Genomic DNA, 22,500 nt, shown 5'->3' on the forward strand with positions numbered 1-22,500 from the left:
AGGGCAGATGGGGATGAAGGTAGCAGCGGTCGGTTCGCTGGCGTGGCGGACATGTTTGGATCTGGGAGGTAACGTGGGTGGCTGGGGGGGGGGAGAGAGGGGTCAGTTGTTTTAGTCACATAGAGACACTTCAGACGTTTTTTTAATTTAACCTTTATATTTAACTCATCCATCGCAAATAGGGGGCACAAAAAAGGCCCTGACCACCAGTTTCTATAAATTTTTTATTTTATTTTTATTTATATTTTTTTCTAAAAAAAAGAAAAACAAATACACGTTTTAAAAAGGCGTTGTTGGCAGTCTGGGAGATCATAAAAAATAAGTTAATGAAGTCCTCGGCAGACATTGTTAACCAGTAAAGACACATTGAGACTGATTCTTTTTTTTTTTTACTTATCTTCTTAGAATTATCCCTTCGCCCAAACCCTAAAACCCAATTCACCCTTTGTCAAGTCCCGCCCCTGGTTCTGCCCCTCTTCGCCCCCATTGGTTGCAGTTTCGTGGTTGGACAAAAATCCTCTCGCTCTCTCTCTCCATCCACTACCATTGAAATAACATGTTTTTCAGTTGCTTCGTATTGATATTCTGTGAATTCAGTTCTTATTTTAATCTTGGTGTCGGTAAAAAGGGACATCATGGTTCCTTAAGGGTTGTAATTAATCCTACAGTCTAAGAGTTAAGAATAATATCTTTTAAATGTTTATATATTTTATATGTATTTGTCAGAAAGCGTCACTGAAATTAATATTTTTGCTCACCCGCGTTGCGATTGGCTCCGGTTCCCATAACTCCTCCCTCTGCTCGCTGCTGATTGGCTGCGGTTCCCATAACTCCTCCCTCTGCTCGCTGCCGATTGGCTGCGGTTCCCATAACTCCTCCCTCTGCTCGCTGCCGATTGGCTGCGGTTCCCATAACTCCTCCCTCTGCTCGCTGCCGATTGGCTGCGGTTCCCACAACTCCTCCCTCCGCTGGCTGATGATTGGCTCGCTGCTGGCGGGCAGGAGGAAGTGACCGCGGTGATCCAGCTCGCCGATTGGCTCGTCGAGCTGGTGACCTTTGAACTGGGCGTGGCCGTCGCTCTGGGGGAGGGCGTGGTCCAAGAAGGTTATCATTGTGAATGACAATTAAACAAAACAAAACATTTCCATGAACCCATTCTATAAACTATAAACTATAAACATTTCCATGAACCCATTCTATAAACTTTGAAGCAAGGGCTTCACTCCTCGGAATGTACAGAAACAACAATATTATAAACTTATAAATGTACAGAAACAATAATATAAACTTATAAATGTACAGAAACAACAATCCTTATAATAATTCAGCGAATCTCTGAATGTCTGAATGTGTGTCACTGACAGCGAATTATCTCATCATTAACTGCACGAATCACTCCCACTTTTCACACAGGCATGGACCATAATCATATGGAGGTCTTAACGGAGCCCTTTTTCCCATTTGACACATTAATGATTAATAATGAATTTATTAGTGAATTAACCTCGCACCTACGTCCCTTAGCGACACCTGCATCACAGGCCACCGTTATCACCGTTACCCCACTGGCATGCTTCCTCTAGCTACCGCTGCAACACAAAAAAATGTGCCCTATACAATTTGGCGCCGCGTGTGTGTGTGTCTCCTAATACATAACACAGCACAGCCGTTGTCGTCTATCTCCGAACGAGCCACACTATTGGCGCACATTTCTCCATGCAAAACTAAATCTGCACGATCCCAGAATGAACCTAGCCTACTTTTTACCGATTTTACCGATGTATTTCACTGTTCAAATATTGTTTTTACATCACTCCAACCCCCTCAGGCCAGGAGGCGGTGTGTGTGTGTGTGTGTGTGTGTGTGTGCGCGCGCATCTCCGATCATCTTAATATATTTATATACGCTCCAAAAAGCGTTCATATTTTGCGGGAGAGACGGATGAGGAGCAGAAATGAAGCGCCAGCATATCGATCCATTTATCACCACGGAGAGCGCCCTGGATGAGGAGATACGAGTCATTCTTTCCGCCGCGCTAACATGGGAGTCAATGACAATCTAATAGTTGCACAGAGCGTTAGCATACGGCAAGCGAAAAGCGAAATGCCAAAAAAGAAAAAAATGAATAATTCTGAATATTCTTATCTCGCCCCGTGTCGTTTGGACGTCGCTAGGACGTCCACAGACGTCGAAGGCACCTCTCGGTTCCAATCCTTATGACGTTTCCAGACGATTTATGTACTATGTACTATTTATGTGCGCGCGCGTGTGAGAGGCCCGCTAAACTGTCAACACTTCTACTAAAGAAAGAGGCAGCGATGGCGCCATAAGTCCATATCCATACATTCGGGGACATAAATTGCGCAAAATACTTTTAAACTTTTAAACCGCAGCAGCTTACTGCTTACAGCTGTTGCTAAGCTACATTAGCGTAGGAACGCAACCACAACAGTGTTGGGCAATCACCAGGGTTGCCACATTGACTGAGAGGGAAACAAGCAACCAGGTCTATGAAAATGTTAACAGGCCAGATTAAGTCAGAAAATCCCAAAATAAATCTACAATAAGCAACAATATAGCTGACTGTCAAACATCATTGTCCAATGTTCTTTCAGAGCAGTGGTTCTCAAACATTTTCATGTCATGGACCACTAATATTCTATATATATATATATATATATATATATATAGATTTACTATATATATATTTGCTGTTCATATATTCAGAACGGGTAAGGACTAGTATTATAAACTTATAAATGTACAGAAACAACAATATTATAAACTTATAAATGTACAGAAACAACAATATTATAAACTTATAAATGTACAGAAACAAGGCCATTCATGAGGACATTTCTCGCGTAATGGTAGAGAACGGATACACGCAGTCCTATCTGCAATGTGAGATTGTTGTTGGTTAAAATAGAAAGGAGAGCTCGTCGTCCCCTATGCCAAAAACTATTTTTTTATTGTATTGTATAATAAAAAGTATTTTTTGGCATTGGGACTACGAGCTGTGCAACCTCTCCTTTCTATTTTAAAGTTAGTCTCCCGTGGTCAGCAACTCCCTACTCCCACAAACGGTAGTCGACAAAATCAACACTAATGTGAGAGCCCTCGTTGCGCTAACCTTGGTGTGGCCCCTGGGGTCGCTCAAAGACTAACCTTGGTGTGGCCCCTGGGGTCACTGAGAGACTAACCTTGGTGTGGCCCCTGGGGTCACTGAGAGACTAACCTTGGCGTGGCCCCTGGGGTCACTGAGAGACTAACCTTGGCGTGGCCCCTGGGGTCACTGAGAGACTAACCTTGGTGTGGACCCTGGGGTCACTGAGAGACGAACCTTGGCGTGGCCCCTGGGGTCACTGAGAGACTAACCTTGGTGTGGACCCTGGGGTCACTGAGAGACTAACCTTGGTGTGGCCCCTGGGGTCACTGAGAGACTAACCTTGGTGTGGCCCCTGGGGGCGTGGCCCCTGGGGTCACTGAGAGACTAACCTTGGCGTGGCCCCTGGGGTCACTGGGAGACTAACCTTGGCGTGGCCCCTGGGGTCACTGAGAGACTAACCTTGGCGTGGCCCCTGGGGGCGTGGCCCCTGGGGTCACTGAGAGACTAACCTTGGCGTGGCCCATGGGGTCACTGAGAGACTAACCTTGGTGTGGCCCCTGGGGGCGTGGCCCCTTGGGTCACTGAGAGACTAACCTTGGCGTGGCCCCTGGGGTCACTCAGAGACTAACCTTGGTGTGGCCCCTGGGGGCGTGGCCCCTGGGGTCACTCAGAGACTTCTGCCTGGGCGTCTTGCTGCCGTTAAAACGCTCCCCGCGGGCGACCGCCCGCCGCGGGGCCACGCCCCCCTCGCCACGGCTCTCGTCCTCTGCGTCGCGCAGGACGCCGTCGCTGCTCCCGCTCACCGATAGGTCGCTGATGGCCACTCTGCTACTCACCGATAGGTCGCTGATGGCCAATCTGCTGCTCACCGATAGGTCTCTGGCAGCTGTGCTGCTCACCGATAGGTCGCTGGCAGCTGTGCTGCTCACCGATAGGTCTCTGGCTGCTGTGCTGCCCGCCCCCGCGCATTCCGATAGGCCGGTTCCACCGGCCGCGGTGGAGGGGTAGGAGTCGGCTGGAGACACGCTTCCTTTAAAGGGAAACTTTGTAAGTGTATTTCTGATCTGCGTACACACACCCCCCCCACTGTGTGCATGTTTTCATATATATATATATATATATATATGTATACGTGTGTGTGTGTGTGTGTGTGTGTGTGTGTGTGTGTGTACCCAGCTCCACGGAGCAGAAAGCGTTGTTGTTGCCCTCGTCGGCCAGCGGGCGGCGCCGCTGAGGCATGGGGTCACTGAGGGTGCGCTGTGCCGCGCATTCTGCCTTCACCGCATCTACGCTGCTGCCGTTACTGCAGTCTGAGCCTGTACAATAGCATGGTTAGCATGGTTAGCATGTTCACTCGCATGGTTAGCATGGTTCAATAGCATGGTTAGCATGGTTCATTAGCATGGTTAGCCTGGTTCATTAGCATGGTTAGCATGGTTCAATAGCATGGTTAGCATGGTTCAATAGCATGGTTAGCATGGTTCACTAGCATGGTTAGCATGGTTCAATACAATTTAGGCATTTAGCAGACGCTCTTAATCCAGAGCGATTTACATTATTATTAGCATGGTTAGCAACATGCAGATGATTATGAATGAACACTGGACATGCAAATGCAAATAGAACGTACATTTCTGTTTGCGTTGGACGACGCTAACTGTGTCTGATGACGCTAATGCTAAATGTGTCTGTCTCGTACCTGTAACTGGTGGTGTGATGACGCTAATGCTAAATGTGTCTGTCTCGTACCTGTAACTGGTGGTGTGATGACGCTAATGCTAATGCTAAATGTGCCAGGCTCATACCTGCTGCGTTGTTGTTACCGGACGAGAACTTGCGTCGGCGGTGGGTGGCGCTCGAGGTGGGAGGGGCTTCCCGGCCCGCTGCCCCCTGCTGGGAGGCGGAGGTACTGCTGGGCGTCTGGTTACCGTCCATGATGATGCAATCACTGTCAGCCCTGAGGGGAGGGGTTAGAACATTAGGGGGAGTGGTTAAACAATTAGGGATCAACAGTTTGCGAAAAATGCAAAAACCTCAAATGTTTCGCATGTTTTCGCATTTTCCGCAGATTTCGCAAAAACCTCATTCCCCCTAGTGTGTCAACAGTAAGCAACAGTACGACAGTTCAACTAGTATGTTGTTCAACACGCTAAGGGCCTTGATACACTATCAATGTTTTCGTCAATGTCAACTAGCATGTTGTTCAACATGCTAACAGTTCAACTAGCATGTTGTTCAACACGCTAACAGTTCAACTAGCATGTTGCTAGTGAAAAGAAGAGTCACTCCTCGACACTAGAGGATTTCTATCTATTGAGGGAATCTGAATAGTACATACCATAGAACACCTTGGAATCTGAATAGTACATACCATAGAACACCTTGGAATCTGAATAGTACATACCATAGAACACCGTGGCAAATGACCCCCCCCCCCCGCTCTTCAATTAAGTTCTCACACAGCACATCTGTACCTGAGAGACGGACGTGGAGCTGCGTTGGGTGTATCCTTAGCGCTGGGCGTATCCTTAGTGTTGGGCGTATCCTTAGCGTTGGGTGTATCCTTAGCGTTGGGTGTATCCTTAGTGTTGGGCGTATCCTTAGCACTGGGTGTATCCTTAGCGCTGGGCGTATCCTTAGCGTTGGGCGTATCCTTAGTGTTGGGCGTATCCTTAGTGTTGGGTGTATCCTTAGTGTTGGGCGTATCCTTAGCGCTGGGCGTATCCTTAGTGTTGGGCGTATCCTTAGTGTTGGGCGTATCCTTAGTGTTGGGTGTATCCTTAGCGCTGGGCGTATCCTTAGTGTTGGGTGTATCCTTAGTGTTGGGTGTATCCTTAGTGATGGGTGTATCCTTAGCGCTGGGCGTATCCTTAGTGCTGGGCGTATCCTTAGCGTTGGGTGTATCCTTAGTGCTGGGCGTATCCTTACTGTTGGGCGTATCCTTAGTGTTGGGTGTATCCTTAGTGTTGGGCGTATCCTTAGCACTGGGCGTATCCTTAGTGTTGGGCGTATCCTTAGTGTTGGGCGTATCCTTAGTGTTGGGCGTATCCTTAGCATTGGGTGTATCCTTAGCATTGGGTGTATCCTTAGTGTTGGGCGTATCCTTAGCGCTGGGCGTAGACATATCGCTGGCCTCGTCGTCCTCCGTCTTCTGTTCCGTCGGGCCGTCTGTCTGGTGGAGTGCGGACTGCTTCCAGACGGTCACGGGCTGCCCCAGAACGTCCCTGGCCCCTCCGCCCGGGGGCCATGAAACATGGTCCCTGGCCCCTGGCCCCTGGCCCCCCAGAAGGAAGACGTGGAAGGGCGGGTCGCCCAACTCTGGCTCCTCGGTCACGATGCCCTCGTCCGTCAGACTGGAGTCGTCTCGTTCTTCTGCCGAACGCTCCCTGGGTAATGTTTAGTGGGTAATAGTTGATTTACACCAGAAATGTTACTACATCTTTGGAAAATGGATGTAAATGGTTGTATTTTCCAATTGATGATAAATTGGGATTATCTCACATAAGTGTGATTAAGAGATGATTATTGTACCTGGGGGGGTCCCTGTGGGGGTCCCTGTGTAGATCTCTCTGGAGAAAAGGAAAGAAAACGTAATTTTGGTCAAGGTAGGTTTTAGACCTGTGACACGCCTCATGAGCCTTCGATTCATTTAGATTATTTTTGTTTCTTTTGAAAATTTAAATTAATTAATCATCTTACCTTAGTTTATCTTAGCTTAGTTTAGCTGATTTATAAAATATAAATGTGAGTGTATTTTCCAGAGAATATTTAAAGTCTGTATACCGCTACCCAGGCTAACTAACTCGTCCAAAGTCGTCCTGGGCAAATAGTGAGTAAAGTGAAATGTAGCCTGGCCCGGCCAGCATGCTTTCTGGTCTAGAGGGGCGGGTACCGAGGCTACTACAAAATAAAAGCCTGGGTACAGAGTCTACTTCAAAATAAAAGCCAGGGAACCGAGGGCTACATCAAAATAAAAGCCTGGGTACAGCAGCTACTTCAAAATAAAAGCCTGGGAACCGACTCTACTTCAAAATAAAAGCCTGGGAACTGAGGCTACTACAAAATAAAAGCCTGGGAACCGAGGCTACTACAAAATAAAAGCCTGGGAACTGAGGCTACTACAAAATAAAAGCCTGGGAACCGAGGCTATAGGTGATAACGCGGGCGTTCTCCCTTACCTCGGTGTCTTCCGTGACTCCGCCCCTCTTATCCTTAAGCCCCGCCTCCTTCCCTTTCTGCTCATCAGGCTCCTCCACTTCCTCCTCCTCTCTGGTCATGTGACCGGTCATGTGACTGGTCATCTGACAGATGTCGCGGATCACCTGCCGCTTGGCCTCCTGCACGTCGCGGTCCTTTAAGGCCACGCCCCCCTCGTCGTCATCATCATCGTCATCAGCAAACGCTAAGCCCCGCCTCCTTCCAGCTCCTCCCACCAACCTGTAGAAAGAATATACGTTTTTTTTCAAGCAGCATCACAGATTCACGATATTATCACAACATTCTTTCATGTGTTTTCTATGATTATTGTTCAAGTTACTTGACTTCACCCTTTTTGCAAAAAACATATGTTAATGACATTTAGAAGATTTAGAACACTTTCCTGGGGGTCTTTATGTGTGTAATATGTGGTTTTATATATTTTAGATTTTAGCAGTGAGCCCAGTGTCTCTGATGTCATGAACACTGGGCTCACTTACTTCCTGAGGGGCGACTGTGGCTCAGGAGGTAGAGCAGGTCGTCCAATGATCCATGGGTCGGCGGTTCGAATCCCGGCTCCTCCTCCTGTCTACATGTCGAAGTGTCCTTGGGCGAGACACTGAACCCCAAATTGCTCCCGATGTGCTGGTTGGTACCTTGCATGGCTTCCGCCGCAATCGGTGTATGAATGTGTGTGTGAATGTGTGAATGTAATGCACAATCTATGTAAAGCACCTTGGATAAAGGCGCTATATAAATGCACCATTTACCATTTTTCTCATGTTGTCTCAGTAAGACAGCCCCTCCCCCCTATCCAGTAGGAGGAGCAGTGCACCAAACTGCATTATGGGAGTTGTAGTCCATGACATCAGAGACACTCTGGGCTCACTGCTAAAATCTTTAAAATATCTAAAACCACATATTAAACACATAAAGACCCCCGGGAAAGTGTTCTAAATCTTCTTAACGTCATTAACATATATTCTTCTATGTTACCTACAAGGTAACAGAAAAGAAAAGAAAAAGGAGTAACATTTAGGCCAAAATACGTCGTTCTACAAAAGAATATAAATACACCATATCTCTGAAAAGGAATCCATCGTTATGACATCATACGGTTACGATATGACATCATACGGTTACGATATGACATCACACCAACCTGCCCACACGGAAGTCTCCGCCTCCTCCGTCACTTTGTACCTCCCTGTCGGGCAGGAAGCCACTCCCCCCTCGCTCCAGGCCACTCCCACCTATGGTGAAATGAGCAAAAACTAAGAATAAAAGGTGTCGTTTTAGTGCCAATACTGCCGTGGACATTTTAGATAAGATAATGTTTAAATAGTTCCACCACCTCATCCCCCACACTGCCCATGATCACTGTCGCTGTGTTACGTTTAAATAGGTAGTTCCACCACCTCATCCCCACTGTCACTGTTACGTTTAAAATAGTTCCCCCACCTCATCCCCACTGTCACTGTTACGTTTAAAATAGTTCCCAGACCTCATCCCCACTGTCGCTGTTACGTGAATGCATTTTATATAGTATTTTAATGCATTGTGTTACTTATTTTATGTAATGGTAAATGGTGCATTTATATAGCGCCCTTATCCAAGCCGTTTTACATAGACTGTGCATTACATTCACCCATTCACACACCTTTACATAGACTGTGCATTACATTCACCCATTCACACACACATTCACACACCGACGGCGGAGGAAACCATGCAAGGCACCAACCTGCACATCAGGAGCAATCAGGGGTTCAGAGTCTTGCTCAAGGACACTTCCACACTAACTCTGGGGGAGCCCTCAGGGATCGAACCGGGAACCTCACGGTTCCCATCCGGCCACTCTCTACCGCTGAGCCAAAGACACATTTCCATTTAATGAAAATAAATTAACGGACAAAAAAGGTTCTCTTTATCTTCATCACCTGTTCGCCGTGTGTCTGAGAGGCCACTCCCCCCTCGCTCTGATTGGTCCGGGTCCAGCTGCAGTTCAGAGCTGCTCCTCTGGGGGGCGCTGGAGGAGGAGGTGAAGGACTTGGCTCGGCGCAGCGTGGCGGTCAGTTCCTTCAGCGACGGACGGCGGGAAACGGCTGGCGACTGACCTCTCCATGACCCCGCCTGGTCACCGTGACCCCTCCATGACCCCGTCCTATCACCATCACACATAGAACTCATTACAATGTGTGTAGTGTTAGGGTTAGGTCTCTATACTGGCTCCCCCTGGCCAGCCGGGGCACCTGATGGAGGGGAAAGGAACTGGTTGGAATAACGTGTTCCTTCCACTCGCTACGTCTAACCAGGGAAACTCCCCCCTGTCAGGTTGTAAAGGAGCAACGTGGACACTCAGGCATGAAGGAAGCATGAGTTCAAGTCCGTTGCTCTCCCCTTGTCCCCCATATATGGGGACTAGGTTGGTCTCCCCTTGTCCCCCATATATGGGGACTAGGTTGGTCTCCCCTTGTCCCCCATATATGGGGACTAGGTTGCTCTCCCCTTGTCCCCCATATAAATATGGGGACTAGGTTGCTCTCCCCTTGTCCCCCATATATGGGGACTAGGTTGGCGGAGGGTGTGTAGAGCCCTGGATCACATTAGATGATTGACACAGGGTTGAAAAATGGGTTACAAAATTGTGGGATAAAAAATATTTTTTTAGGGTTAGGTAACGGTGGAACATTGCAATGTGTGTGTTTTAAATTAGATATAAATATTATGACTTAAATTAGTCCCCACAGGAATCCACCTTTAGCAAAGCCCCGCCCTCTCCCCATATATATATATATATACACACCCCCCCCCCCCCCCCCCGTATATCTAGGTGTGCCCTGAGATTATTATTATTATTATTTTTTTTTTATCCCACGATTTTGTAACCCAGTTTTTCTTATCACCCAGTGCCAATTATCTAATGTAATCCTGGGCGCTTCACTTCCTCTGCCAACCTGGGGAGGCAGCGGACTGACCTCATGCCTCCTTCTATGCATGAGGAGTCCAAGCTGCTTCTTTTCACCTGACAGAGGGGAATTTCCCCGGCCGGACGTAGCGCGTGGAAGGGACACGTTATTCCGACCAGTTCCTTTCCCCTCCATCAGGCGCCCCGGCTGGCCAGGGGGAGGTAGTTTTAGAGACCAGGATTACGGCATGTTTTTGTGAGGGTATCTACCCTAGGGGACACAGGGAGAACATGCAAACTCCACACAGAAAGGCCCGCCCTGAGATTTTTGACTGAGTTACTGTGGGCAGGGTGTGAATGACATCCTTTGCAACCAAAACAAATGAATTAGGAATGTTCTCAGCTGAATTAGGAATGTTCTCCATGGAATCAAGACTTTTTCTTCCTGAGGGGACTATTACATATCTCTGTTGTCCTAATTAAAATGTTTAAATTTTTTCATGAAATGGACATTATATCATGTTCATGATCAACTATTTCTGAAAAATGTTTGAAAATGTATAGACATCTTTGAGGGGCGCTAGCACTCCTGTGTCCATCTTTGAGGGGCGCTACTGTGTCCATCTTTGAGGGGCGCTACTGTGTCCATCTTTGAGGGGCGCTAGCCACCCAACACACTTGTGTTTTTAACACAAACATTCAGTTAAAAACATTGAAGACGAAAGTGAGGACGCGACATGGAAACGATTGACGATCATGCACAATTCATTATTACTTGCGCAAGCAGAGCGCGCAAGTAATCGTTTCGCTTGGTCTCTTCGAAGTGAAGCCAAGTTTTCTTCAACGGTAAATCTGTGCCTGGTTTGCTGGGACTAGTTACAACATTACGTCATCCTTGAGAGAGTACATGGTGTGTATATGACGTAATGTTACAAGTTACAAGTTACAAGTTACAACATTACGTCATATACACACCATGTACTCTCTCAAGGATGACGTAATGTTGTAACTAGTCCCAGCAAACCAGGCACAGATTTACCGTTGAAGAAAACTTGTCTTCACTTTTTGGAACCAAGTAACCACAGTATACTGCTAATCAAATTACAACTACATACTCTGTATGTAGTTGTAACTAGAACAACTACATACAGTCTGTGCCTGGTTTGCTGGGACTAGTTACAAGTTACAAGTTACAACATTACGTCATATACACACCATGTACTCTCTCAAGGATGACGTAATGTTGTAACTAGTCCCAGCAAACCAGGCACAGATTTACCGTTGAAGAAAACTTGTCTTCACTTTTTGGAACCAAGTAACCACAGTATACTGCTAATCAAATTACAACTACATACTCTGTATGTAGTTGTAACTAGAACAACTACATACAGTCTGTGCCTGGTTTGCTGGGACTAGTTACAAGTTACAAGTTACAACATTACGTCATATACACACCATGTACTCTCTCAAGGATGACGTAATGTTGTAACTAGTCCCAGCAAACCAGGCACAGATTTACCGTTGAAGAAAACTTGTCTTCACTTTTTGGAACCAAGTAACCACAGTATACTGCTAATCAAATTACAACTACATACTCTGTATGTAGTTACTTGCGCAAGCAGAGCGCGCAAGTAATCATTTCGCTTGGTCTCTTCGAAGTGAAGCCAAGTTTTCTTCAACCGTAAGTCTGTGCCTGGTTTGCTGGGACTAGTTAAAAGTTACAAGTTACAATATTAGGTCATATACACACCATGTACTCTGGTCCCAGTTCTCAACGATGACGTAATGTTGTAACTGGTCCCAGCAAACCAGGCACAGACTTACGGTTGAAAAAAACTTGGCTTCACTTTTTGGAACCAAGTAACCACAGTATACTGCTAATCAAATTACAACTACATACTCTGTATGTAGTTGTAATGTGATTTGTAATTTGTAAATCTGTGCCTGGTCTGCTGGGACCAGACTACACAGATGACCATATCTCTTATGTCATCACTGAGAGCTAGTCATACATATACACACCATGTACTCTGGTCCCAGTTCTCAACGATGACGTAATGTTATAACTGGTCCCAGCAAACCAGGCACAGACTTACGGTTGAAAAGAACTTGGCTTCACTTTTTGGAACCAAGTAACCACAGTATACTGCTAATCAAATTACAACTACATACTCAGTATGTAGTTGTAATGTGATTTGTAATTTGTAAATCTGTGCCTGGTCTGCTGGGACCAGACTACACACATGACCATATCTCTTACGTCATCACTGAGAGCTAGTCATACATATACACACCATGTACTCTGGTCCCAGTTCTCAACGATGACGTAATGTTGTAACTGGTCCCAGCAAACCAGGCACAGACTTACGGTTGAAAAAAACTTGGCTTCACTTTTTGGAACCAAGTAACCACAGTATACTGCTAATCAAATTACAACTACATACTCTTGTAATGTGATTTGTAATTTGTAAATCTACTTTTTTTTTCATCACATGATTCATTTTTCTGTAAAAAAGTAGTTAGGTAGCAAATAGTTACACGTAATGATTATACATTTCAAACGTTCCTTCACAGAGATACTGAGATGTGATAGTTTCCAGCGGTCGAAAGTACTTGCGCGCTCTGCTTGCGCACTAGTAGGCCATTTATGGCCTACTAGTGTGCAACAAGCAAGTATGCACTCGGCAGAGTGCAGTTCTAGTTATTATTATTATTATCATTATTATGCACAATTAATTGCGATTATCGAAGGGAAAAAAATCACACCCGTGTGAAGTGAGGGGCGCTCTCATCATCGTACGTCATCATTAAACGCTGGTGAAGGACGACACACTACTAACTGCTGTACATAGGAGGCGCTAGCGCCTCCATCAGGAGATGATGATGTAATGATTGTGGGCGGGCCTACCTGTAGACGGACGAGGGACCGCCCCCCTCCTCCTCCTCCGCCGTCGCTTTGCTCCGCCTCTTGACCTCCAGGAGGCCGAGGGGCGTCGCCCGGTCGTCCGACGAAGAGCCCGCGATGTCGGGGTTGGACGTAGAGATGCCTGGGTGGTGGTCCGCAGACCCCCCCCTTCCCCCTCCCGGCAGCCTCCCCCTCAGTGCCCAGGAGGAGGAGGAGGAGGGGGAGGTGGGTGTGGTCTCCGCCTTTGGCCTCTCCCCTGCCCTGGGGAGGAGGCGGAGCCTAGCGGCGGGAGTGTGAGAGAAGTCATCGCCGTGTCCGAAGCTGGGCGAGCGGTACACGGTGAAGTTCCCGCGGTACGTCTTGCTGCCGACGCACATCGCCGATATGCTAGCCGCCGCCGCGGCTCTGTTAGCGGCGCTAGCAGCGGACGCTCCCGCCCTGCTAAACCACAACGCCTTAGCCTTAGCGTTAGCCACTTCCTCCTCCTCGTCGTCTCGGAGCGTCTCTGTGCTGGAGTAGCGTGACGATGGTGACGACTCGCCCCTCCCCCCCACTCCTCCTCCGGAGCTGGGCAGGGGAGGGGGGGGGGAGAGGAGGAAGGAGGGGATGGTGACCTTTGACACGACGCGCGACACCCCGGGAAGCGAGGCCGGCCTCGTGGCGTTGGCGGAGGAGGAGGCCGCATGCTCCCAGCGCCGAGCGTTAGCGCCACCGCTAGCGTTAGCGCCACTGCTAGCGTTAGCCGTGGCACTCCATGAGTCCATGACTCGGCTCCTGAACGGACGCAGCGCCCCCGCTCCTCCACTGGGGGCAGTAGAGCTCTGCTGACGGATGGACTGAACGCTCTGCAAGACAGAAAACGTAAAACACGGTTTTCAAAACAGTTCGACCGGTTAGGCCTTGTACACACGTATCAAACGCATGTTCTGTGTTCCGTCTGTATATTACCGATTTAAACCCTATGTTTCTATATCAGTGGTTCTCACAGGGTTAAACCCTATGTTTCTATGTCAGTGGTTCTCACAGGGTTAAACCTCATGTTTCTATATCAGTGGTTCTCACAGGGTTAAACCTCATGTTTCTATATCAGTGGTTCTCACAGGGTTAAACCCTATGTTTCTATATCAGTGGTTCTCAAAAGTAGAATGTACAATGTACATTAATGTATTTAATACATTGTATTTAATCTATAAATGCACCAATCTATGTACAGCGCCTTGGATAAAGGCTTGGATAAAGGATAAAGGATAAAGGATAAAGGCGCTGTATAAATGCACCATTTCCCATTTCCCCAGTTCAGCTACAAGGCTGCAGGATGATACAAAGTGATTGAAGGTGTGGGTTATCGGTGGGTTATCGTGAAACGGTCACGTGACGGTAACCAGCCAATCAGAATCAAGTATTGGCCGTTTTAGAAAAGTCATTTTACACTTGGTTGCATGCTGAAGACAGCCGATCTACAAGCTCACAACGCGTCGCACTGGGCTTGTAGATCGGCTATTTGTGTAAAATCAGCCATTGCGACGGCATCAAGGCCCGCCAAAATACATTTTACAGTCGACTAAATCAACTGAAGATTTAGTCGTCTAAAACTAGACTGACAATAAAACATTCCAGGTGACTAAAATGTGGATATAAACTAAATTAAAACTGTTAAAAAAAGACTATAAATGACTGAAACTAAAATCTTAATTTCTTCTCTCTCTCATTGGTAGATTTTACCTGCCGGTGTTTGTGGGTGTGTTCCATGCTCACCACGCCCCCACAGCCGTCGCCGCTGTCTTCTGATTCGCCGCCGTCACGGTCATCATGGTGGTGGTCGCCGCCCCCCCGGCGCTCCGGGGCCCCTCCCACCTTCCTCTTCTTCCTCAGCGAGCGTCGGCGCACCTGGCGACGCAAAACCCCCTTTCAGGATGGGAACCGCCCCTTTCAGGACGGGAACCGCCCCCTTTCAGGACGGGAACCGCCCACTTTCAGGATGGGAACCGCCCCTTTAAGGACGGGAACCGCCCCCTTTCAGGATGGGAACCGCCCCCTTTCAGGATGGGAACCGCCCCCTTTCAGGGTGGGAACCGCCCCCTTTCAGGGTGGGAACCTCCCCCTTTCAGGACGGGAACCGCCCCTTTCAGGAGGGGAACCGCCCCTTTCAGGACGGGAACCGCCCCTTTCAGGAGGGGAACCGCCCCTTTCAGGACGTGAACCGCCCCTTTCAGGACGGGAACCGCCCATCTCTGCCTCCTCCTCCTCTCACCTGGTCTCTGACTCCTCCTCCGCTGGGTCCTAGAGGGTCGTCCTCGCTGCCCGACGACCGGCCGACGCCCCCCTTGGCTCCGCCTCCCCACCAGCCATTCTTACCGCGGGAGAGATAAGCCCCGCCTCCTCCGCGGACTGGGGACGGGAAATTGCACTTAAACTTTAGGACAGGCTGCCTTAGTGAATTTATTATCACTTTCTGTAAAGATAATAATCATAATCATCCTCATAGTACCAGTAAGACGCGCAAACGCGGGAAGCGAACGCAGCTGAGACCCTGCAGATCATGTCTGTCTGTCTGTCCCGCTGTTACTGTATATGTGGACCTGGACCCTTTTGTGCCCATATATGGAGCTGAGTGATTGCTGATGCAACACACTCCATATTTGGATAGCGGGACAGACAGACAGACAGACACACAGACACACAGACAGACAGACATGATCTGCTAGGTCTCATAGTAAGTGCTCACTGCGTTCGCAATAATCACAACACCTGATAGTCATGTTTTACAATCACAACACCTGGTAGTCATGTTTTATAATCACAACACCTGGTAGTCATGTTTTACAATCACAACACCTGGTAGTCATGTTTTATAATCACAACACCTGATAGTCATGTTTTATAATCACAACACCTGGTAGTCATGTTTTATAATCACAACACCTGGTAGTCATGTTTTATAATCACAAAACCTGATAGTCATGTTTTATAATCACAACACCTGGTAGTCATGTTTTATAATCACAACACCTGGTAGTCATGTTTTATAATCACAACACCTGGTAGTCATGTTTTATAATCACAACACCTGGTAGTCATGTTTTATAATCACAAAACCTGATAGTCATGTTTTATAATCACAACACCTGGTAGTCATGTTTTATAATCACAACACCTGGTAGTCATGTTTTATAATCACAACACCTGGTAGTCATGTTTTATAATCACAACACCTGATAGTCATGTTTTATAATCACAACACCTGGTAGTCATGTTTTATAATCACAACACCTGGTAGTCATGTTTTATAATCACAACACCTGGTAGTCATGTTTTATAATCACAACACCTGGTAGTCATGTTTTATAATCACAACACCTGGTAGTCATGTTTTATAATCACAACACCTGGGGCCTATTTCACGAATCTTGGATTAACTAATCCAGGATATAGGCCAAAGCCAGGCTTTTTAAATCCTGATCTTTACAGCCTGGTTTATTCCGTTCCACTAAAGCCAAGCGAGGCTCAGAATTGGCGGATTTGGCGAGCCGGGATCAGCAAGCCTGGCTTAATAGACAGTCTGGCTTGTTGTCTCTAGACCCCTTCTGTGGATCAAAGATTTACTGATCCTTCTTCTTCATGGGGTATTAAGGCAGTTTGCATCCTTAATAGTTGCATTACAGCCCCCTTCTGTATATCTCATTGTCTTTACTAATCTATTCAAGACCAACTGATACAAGGACTTAAGCTTCTAAAATAAATACTGCTGCTGTAATTAAAGAGAGAACATACTCTCAATAGTGGATAGACTGAATGATTAACTACCCCAAAAATATAGTTTACATTTTACCACTACTATTAACTTAAAACAGAATTCTTAATATTGTAAGCATAATGATATTGTCGCATTGTGATAGTTGGCCATAACTCCCTCCTCTGAGGGAGCTACCTTTGGGGAAGGGGGTTGTTTTCCAGACAGGGGCCAGACTGGTGAGGGTCATAGGTTCATGGGTTCATTTAGCATGCCAAAGTTTGTGCTATTGCCATTGAGAATGCATTGGGCGTTTAAGTTACATAACTCCGAAACTACAAAACATTTCAAAGTAAAAAGTTCCAGCATGTGTTTCCACAGTAAGCTGAATTTTACAAAGTGTGAATGGAGTTTCTAAGTGAAAGTGATTTTTTGAAGTGCCACTATCTGCCTATAAATGTCTCAAATTTGAAAGCACTATATTTCTAAAACTATGAAACATTTCAAAGATTCCTTTTCAGGCACACATGTCCACCGTAGGATGAACCTAAATAGGTTTGAATGGGGTTTCTAGGTGTAAGTATGTAGGACTAGTAGTGGGTGAAACGTTACAATATGTTGTAAAACATTGAGTAATGGTAATATTTAGTGGTTTTCACTTTTACAAAGAATAATAATATAATATAATAATTATTCTTAACCGTGCACTTGCACGACAGCAAACCTATTCATGGGGAACATTCACCAAAAGCAGCTGATCTACAAGCTCACAAGCTGTCATGATGTTGTGCAGCCTATATATTTTGGTTATTTGATTTTATATAGTGCTTAAATTAGTCCTTTAATGCAGACCGATACAAATAAGGCAACATAAACCCATAATAATTGAATACATCTGGAAAACATCATTGGTTTGTGATCAGTTTGACTGCTTAATGAACAGTAAAGACATCAGGATTAGGTTAAACCTGGCTGTTAGCCTGGTCCGGAGCAGGCTAAGTCCAAAGCATAAGTTCCCATGGTAACTTATGTAGCATCACTTTCATGAAACCGAATCAAGCCTCAACATATCCAGGTTAACTGGTTAAGTTAATCTGGCAAGATCAACCAGCTTTCATGAAACCGGTTAAGCACTGATCCAGGATATATTAAGCCAGGATATGTGTTAAAGCCCGGCTTAATCTCTAATCCAAGTTTCGTGAAATAGGCCCCTGGTAGTCATGTTTTATAATCACAACACCTGGTAGTCATGTTTTACAATCACAACACCTGGTAGTCATGTTTTATAATCACAACACCAGGGGCCTATTTCACGAAACTTGGATTAGAGATTAAGCCGGGCTTTAACACATATCCTGGCTTAATATATCCTGGATCAGTGCTTAACCGGTTTCATGAAAGCTGGTTGATCTTGCCAGATTAACTTAACCAGTTAACCTGGATATGTTGAGGCTTGATTCGGTTTCATGAAAGGGATGCTACATAAGTTACCATGGGAATTTATGCTTTGGACTTAGCCTGCTCCGGACCAGGCTAACAGCCAGGTTTAACCTAATCCTGATGTCTTTACTGTTCATTAAGCAGTCAAACTGATCACAAACCAATGATGTTTTAATTATTATGGGTTTATGTTGCCTTATTTGTATCGGTCTGCATTAAAGGACTAATTTAAGCACTATATAAAATCAAATAACCAAAATATATAGGCTGCACAACATCATGACAGCTTGTGAGCTTGTAGATCAGCTGCTTTTGGTGAATGTTCCCCATGAATAGGTTTGCTGTCGTGCAAGTGCACGGTTAAGAAGAATTATTATTATTATTTTTTTTTTGTAAAAGTGAAAACCACTAAATATTACCATTACTCATTGTTTTACAACATATTACCATTATAACGTTTCACCCATAGTCCTACATACTTACACCTAGAAACCCCATTCAAACCTATTTAGGTTCATCCTACGGTGGACAATTGTGCCTGAAAAGGAATCTTTGAAATGTTTCATAGTTTTAGAAATATAGTGCTTTCAAATTTGAGACATTTATAGGCTCAAATTATGATGGAATAATACATTCTGAAAAATCGGTATTGCCATGCCATGCAATCGTGACACTACAGTGCATGCAGACAGATAGACAGACAGACTTAATGTAATGTAACATTTCATGGCGCATAATACATGTAGATTAGTAGGATATAATTCCATATCGTACCGAATCCGGAGCGCACTCGCCTATTCGTTTGGCGTTTGCATTGCACAAATGAGCTCAGTGCGCTATTTCGAGAAAGTGCCCTTAAAGTTTAAGCTCGTTTGGAACTATAGCTCACCCTCCACAACTCGGGGCTATAGGTTCACTGAATTATATATTTATGGACTTTGACTATAGGCCTATATATATAATATGCTTTACAATTTACGCGTTCAATCTGTCGGCAATATTTTGCCACGCTCTCTCCCTCGCCTTGTTAATGGCGCTTGTATTTCCCTTTTTTTATTATTTCGTTGGCTTCCTCTTAGTATATCATAGATTTTCTTGCTCCTCATCGGTGAAAGCCGCAGCTCTCCCTGCAGATTTGCTCGCCTCGCTCATGATTGGTCTCGCTCAAGAAATCTATGATCGGCATCATGGCTTTTCAAGGAATGCGTGCACGCGCTTGTAAGCGAGGCTTGCTGAGCCCGGCTCGCCAAATCCGTCAATTCTGAGCCTCGCTTGGCTTTAGTGGAACGGAATAAACCAGGCTGTAAAGATCAGGATTTAAAAAGCCTCGCTTTGGCCTATATCCTGGATTAGTTAATCCAAGATTCGTGAAATAGGCCCCTGGTAGTCATGTTTTATAATCACAACACCTGGTAGTCATGTTTTATAATCACAACACCTGGTAGTCATGTTTTATAATCACAACACCTGGTAGTCATGTTTTATAATCACAACACCTGGTAGTCATGTTTTAGGGGGGAAATATCACGGCACTGTACTTATGGAAAGTATGAAATACAACTTGAACTTCTAGGCTTCGTTATTACAAAATGCACGGGGCATATATGGCAAAAAACTTAAATATACTAAAACAATACTTAAACTTAAAAATAACACGACCTGTGTGCAAGTTGGGGACCTAATAATACCCGTTATTTATAGACATAGATTTATACATTTATAGTTAGATAGTGGAAATAGCGACACGAAGTGGCGCGTTTTAAGATTGTAGATTAGCTATTTCTGCTTGTTGATATTAGTTTGAGCATTTTTCAACATGGAAACGATGATGACCATGATGGGAAAACAATGATGATTATCTCAAATAATTACAAGTAAGACGCGCAAACGCGGGAAGCGAACGCAGCTCGTACATATTTGGGTTTTTTTAAGATTTATTTTTAAGTTATTATTTTTTTAAGTTAAGTTATTTTTAAGTTAAGTTTTTAACTTAGCCATAACCATATAAGTAGTCCCCAAAGCAGCTATACGTCCAAATATGGAGTGTGTTGCATCAATCACAAACAACGTCCAAAACCCAAATATGTATGAGCTGCGTTCGCTTCCCGCGCTTGCGTGTCTTACTGGTAGTAAGTGCTCACTGCGTTCGCAATTAAGTAACAATTCACAATTATTAGACCCTCCAGAAAATTGCGATTTGCAGACTTTCAAGCAAAATCAGCCAAATGGCGCTGCACCATTGGCGCAGATAGTTTGCATATTTCCCAACTGATCTTTTCTCATATTTCCCAATTTTCCCGCATATTTTTTAAACTTCTCATATTTCACATATTGTGCAACTGTTTGCATATTTCTCAATTTAACGCAATTTCACCGCAAAAACTCACATAGGGGCCTAAAACCCCTGCATATTTCATCGCAATATCAAGGATTTTAGCCTCATAATCAACGCTTTTAGCCCACATAATCCAGGATTTTAGCCCTCATAATCCAGGATTTTAGCCCACATAATCCAGGATTTTAGCCCACGTTTTCTCTGGAGGGTGTAAGGGTGATTACGTAACGATCGTGACAGGCCTACCTGGAGAAGAGCGTTTATCTGAGTCTGGAAGGAGAGAGGAGGAGGAGGTGGTGGAGGTGGTTGTGGAGGAGGAGGAGGTGGAGGAGAGGGCCGGCACTCTGGAGGAGTTATGTGAGGAATGTAAACTATCACAGTGGAGCCTCCTCCTCCTGTCCTCCTCCTCTGCTCCTGCTGCTCGCGCCTCCTGCTTCTCCACCACGCTGTGAGTCTCTGCTGCTGCTGCTGTCGTCGTCTGGAACACAGAGGAGGAGGTGGAGGAGGAGGAGGAGGAGGTGGAGGTGGAGGAGGAGGAGGTGGAGGAGGTGGAGGAGGTAGCAGGAGCAGGAGCAGCAGGGGGGCCTCGCAGGCTAGGAGGAGGTGGAGGTGGAGGTGAGCCAATAACTGCAATCCTGAGCGCGTCGGGGACGGCAGGAGGTCTGTCAGCTCTAATCACTGCTGGACGGTGCCTGCTGCTGCCGCTGCTCGCCTCCTGGTCAGAGCACAGCGTCTGAGGCTCAGGAGGTTGAGGGTACGAGTCCACGCTAGGGGGGCCTTCGTCCCTTCCTCCTCCAGATACAGAGCAGCTGGTGCTGCTGGTTGGACCTGAGGCTGTGTTGTGGGGCGGAAACTCCGCCAAGGGCAGGCTAGTGTGGTCAGGACGCCGCTGACCGTCACCCCTGTTACTGTCACTACTGTCAGCCCTGTTACTGTCAGCCCTGTGACCATCAGTGTTACTGTCACTACTGTCAGCCCTGTTACTGTCACCCCTGTGACCATCAGTGTTACTGTCAGCCCTGTGACCGTCACTACTGTCAGCCCTGTGACCGTCACTGTCCCGTCTGTCAAGTCTGTGTTCAGACTGCTTCCCGCCACGGCCCGCCTCTGTCGATGTCGCCGTTTTTAAGTCTCCGTCATCGCTGTCGTCAGAAGAAGAACAACAAGAAGACGAAGGATGGGGTCTGGGCGCTGCTAGCCTAGCGGCTCCTCGGGCGCTACTCTGTCGCTGTCTAGTGATACTAATACTGCTGCTGGTCTGTCTCTCGCCGAACAGCTGTCGTATCCTGGTGACGCTGGGCCAGGTGTCAGCGTGGTGACGATGATCAAGAGAGGAGGACGTTCTTTGGTTCTTACAGACAAACACACTTTCCTCTTCCTCAGTGTTTCTAAACGCGTTGCTGGACCGTTGTGAAGCGCCGCATCGCTCCACGCACGGAAAGTCTCCCGTCGTTTTCCTTCTCTCCTTCTTCTCCTTCTCCTTCTTCTCCTTCTTCTCCTCCTCCTCCTTGTCGGAGTCCGAGCCCGATGTGGTCGGTGCCGCCGTTGAATCCGTCGCAGAGTGAAATGTTATCGGTCGGCGAGTTTGGGTCAGAAGAGGAGAAGCAGCCGGTGTGTCGGTACCACGGGTTTGGGTCAGGAGAGGAGAAGCAGCCGGTGTGTCGGTACCATGGGGCGGTACACTACCAGCAGCAGACACAATAGTACTATCATTACTACTATTACTACTATGACTGGCTGCAGCAACAGTACAACTAGTACTGCTGCTAGTAACACTGGGCCTAGTAGTAGTACTAGTTATACAAGCAGTAACAACAACAACAACAACAGTAATACTATTACTACTGCTGCTACTGCTAGTGTCCTGGTGGAAGGG

General features: G+C 46.4%; 1 protein-coding gene across 1 annotated transcript in view; it reads right to left on the reverse strand.

The window, feature by feature from the left end:
- Positions 1-22,496, reverse strand: part of arhgef17 (Rho guanine nucleotide exchange factor (GEF) 17) — an 82,481-nt gene extending 59,985 nt beyond the window's left edge. The window contains exons 1-14 of the mRNA XM_080771626.1: positions 20,871-22,496; positions 15,371-15,507; positions 14,842-15,006; positions 13,123-13,964; positions 9,247-9,470; positions 8,469-8,559; positions 7,288-7,546; positions 6,641-6,678; positions 5,584-6,495; positions 4,915-5,066; positions 4,282-4,425; positions 3,739-4,139; positions 759-1,079; positions 1-81 (exon numbers count right to left, since the gene is read on the reverse strand). The exon at positions 1-81 is cut by the window's left edge and continues 262 nt beyond it. Coding sequence (XP_080627752.1) covers positions 1-81; positions 759-1,079; positions 3,739-4,139; positions 4,282-4,425; positions 4,915-5,066; positions 5,584-6,495; positions 6,641-6,678; positions 7,288-7,546; positions 8,469-8,559; positions 9,247-9,470; positions 13,123-13,964; positions 14,842-14,868 — 3,492 coding nt within the window. The 5' untranslated portion in view covers positions 14,869-15,006; positions 15,371-15,507; positions 20,871-22,496. The remainder of the gene's footprint in view (positions 82-758; positions 1,080-3,738; positions 4,140-4,281; positions 4,426-4,914; positions 5,067-5,583; positions 6,496-6,640; positions 6,679-7,287; positions 7,547-8,468; positions 8,560-9,246; positions 9,471-13,122; positions 13,965-14,841; positions 15,007-15,370; positions 15,508-20,870) is intronic.
- Positions 22,497-22,500: the final 4 nt, after the last annotated feature.

This window comes from Protomyctophum bolini (assembly GCF_963924005.1).
Source record: "Protomyctophum bolini genome assembly, chromosome: 9".
Classification (NCBI taxonomy): Eukaryota; Metazoa; Chordata; class Actinopteri; order Myctophiformes; family Myctophidae; genus Protomyctophum; species Protomyctophum bolini.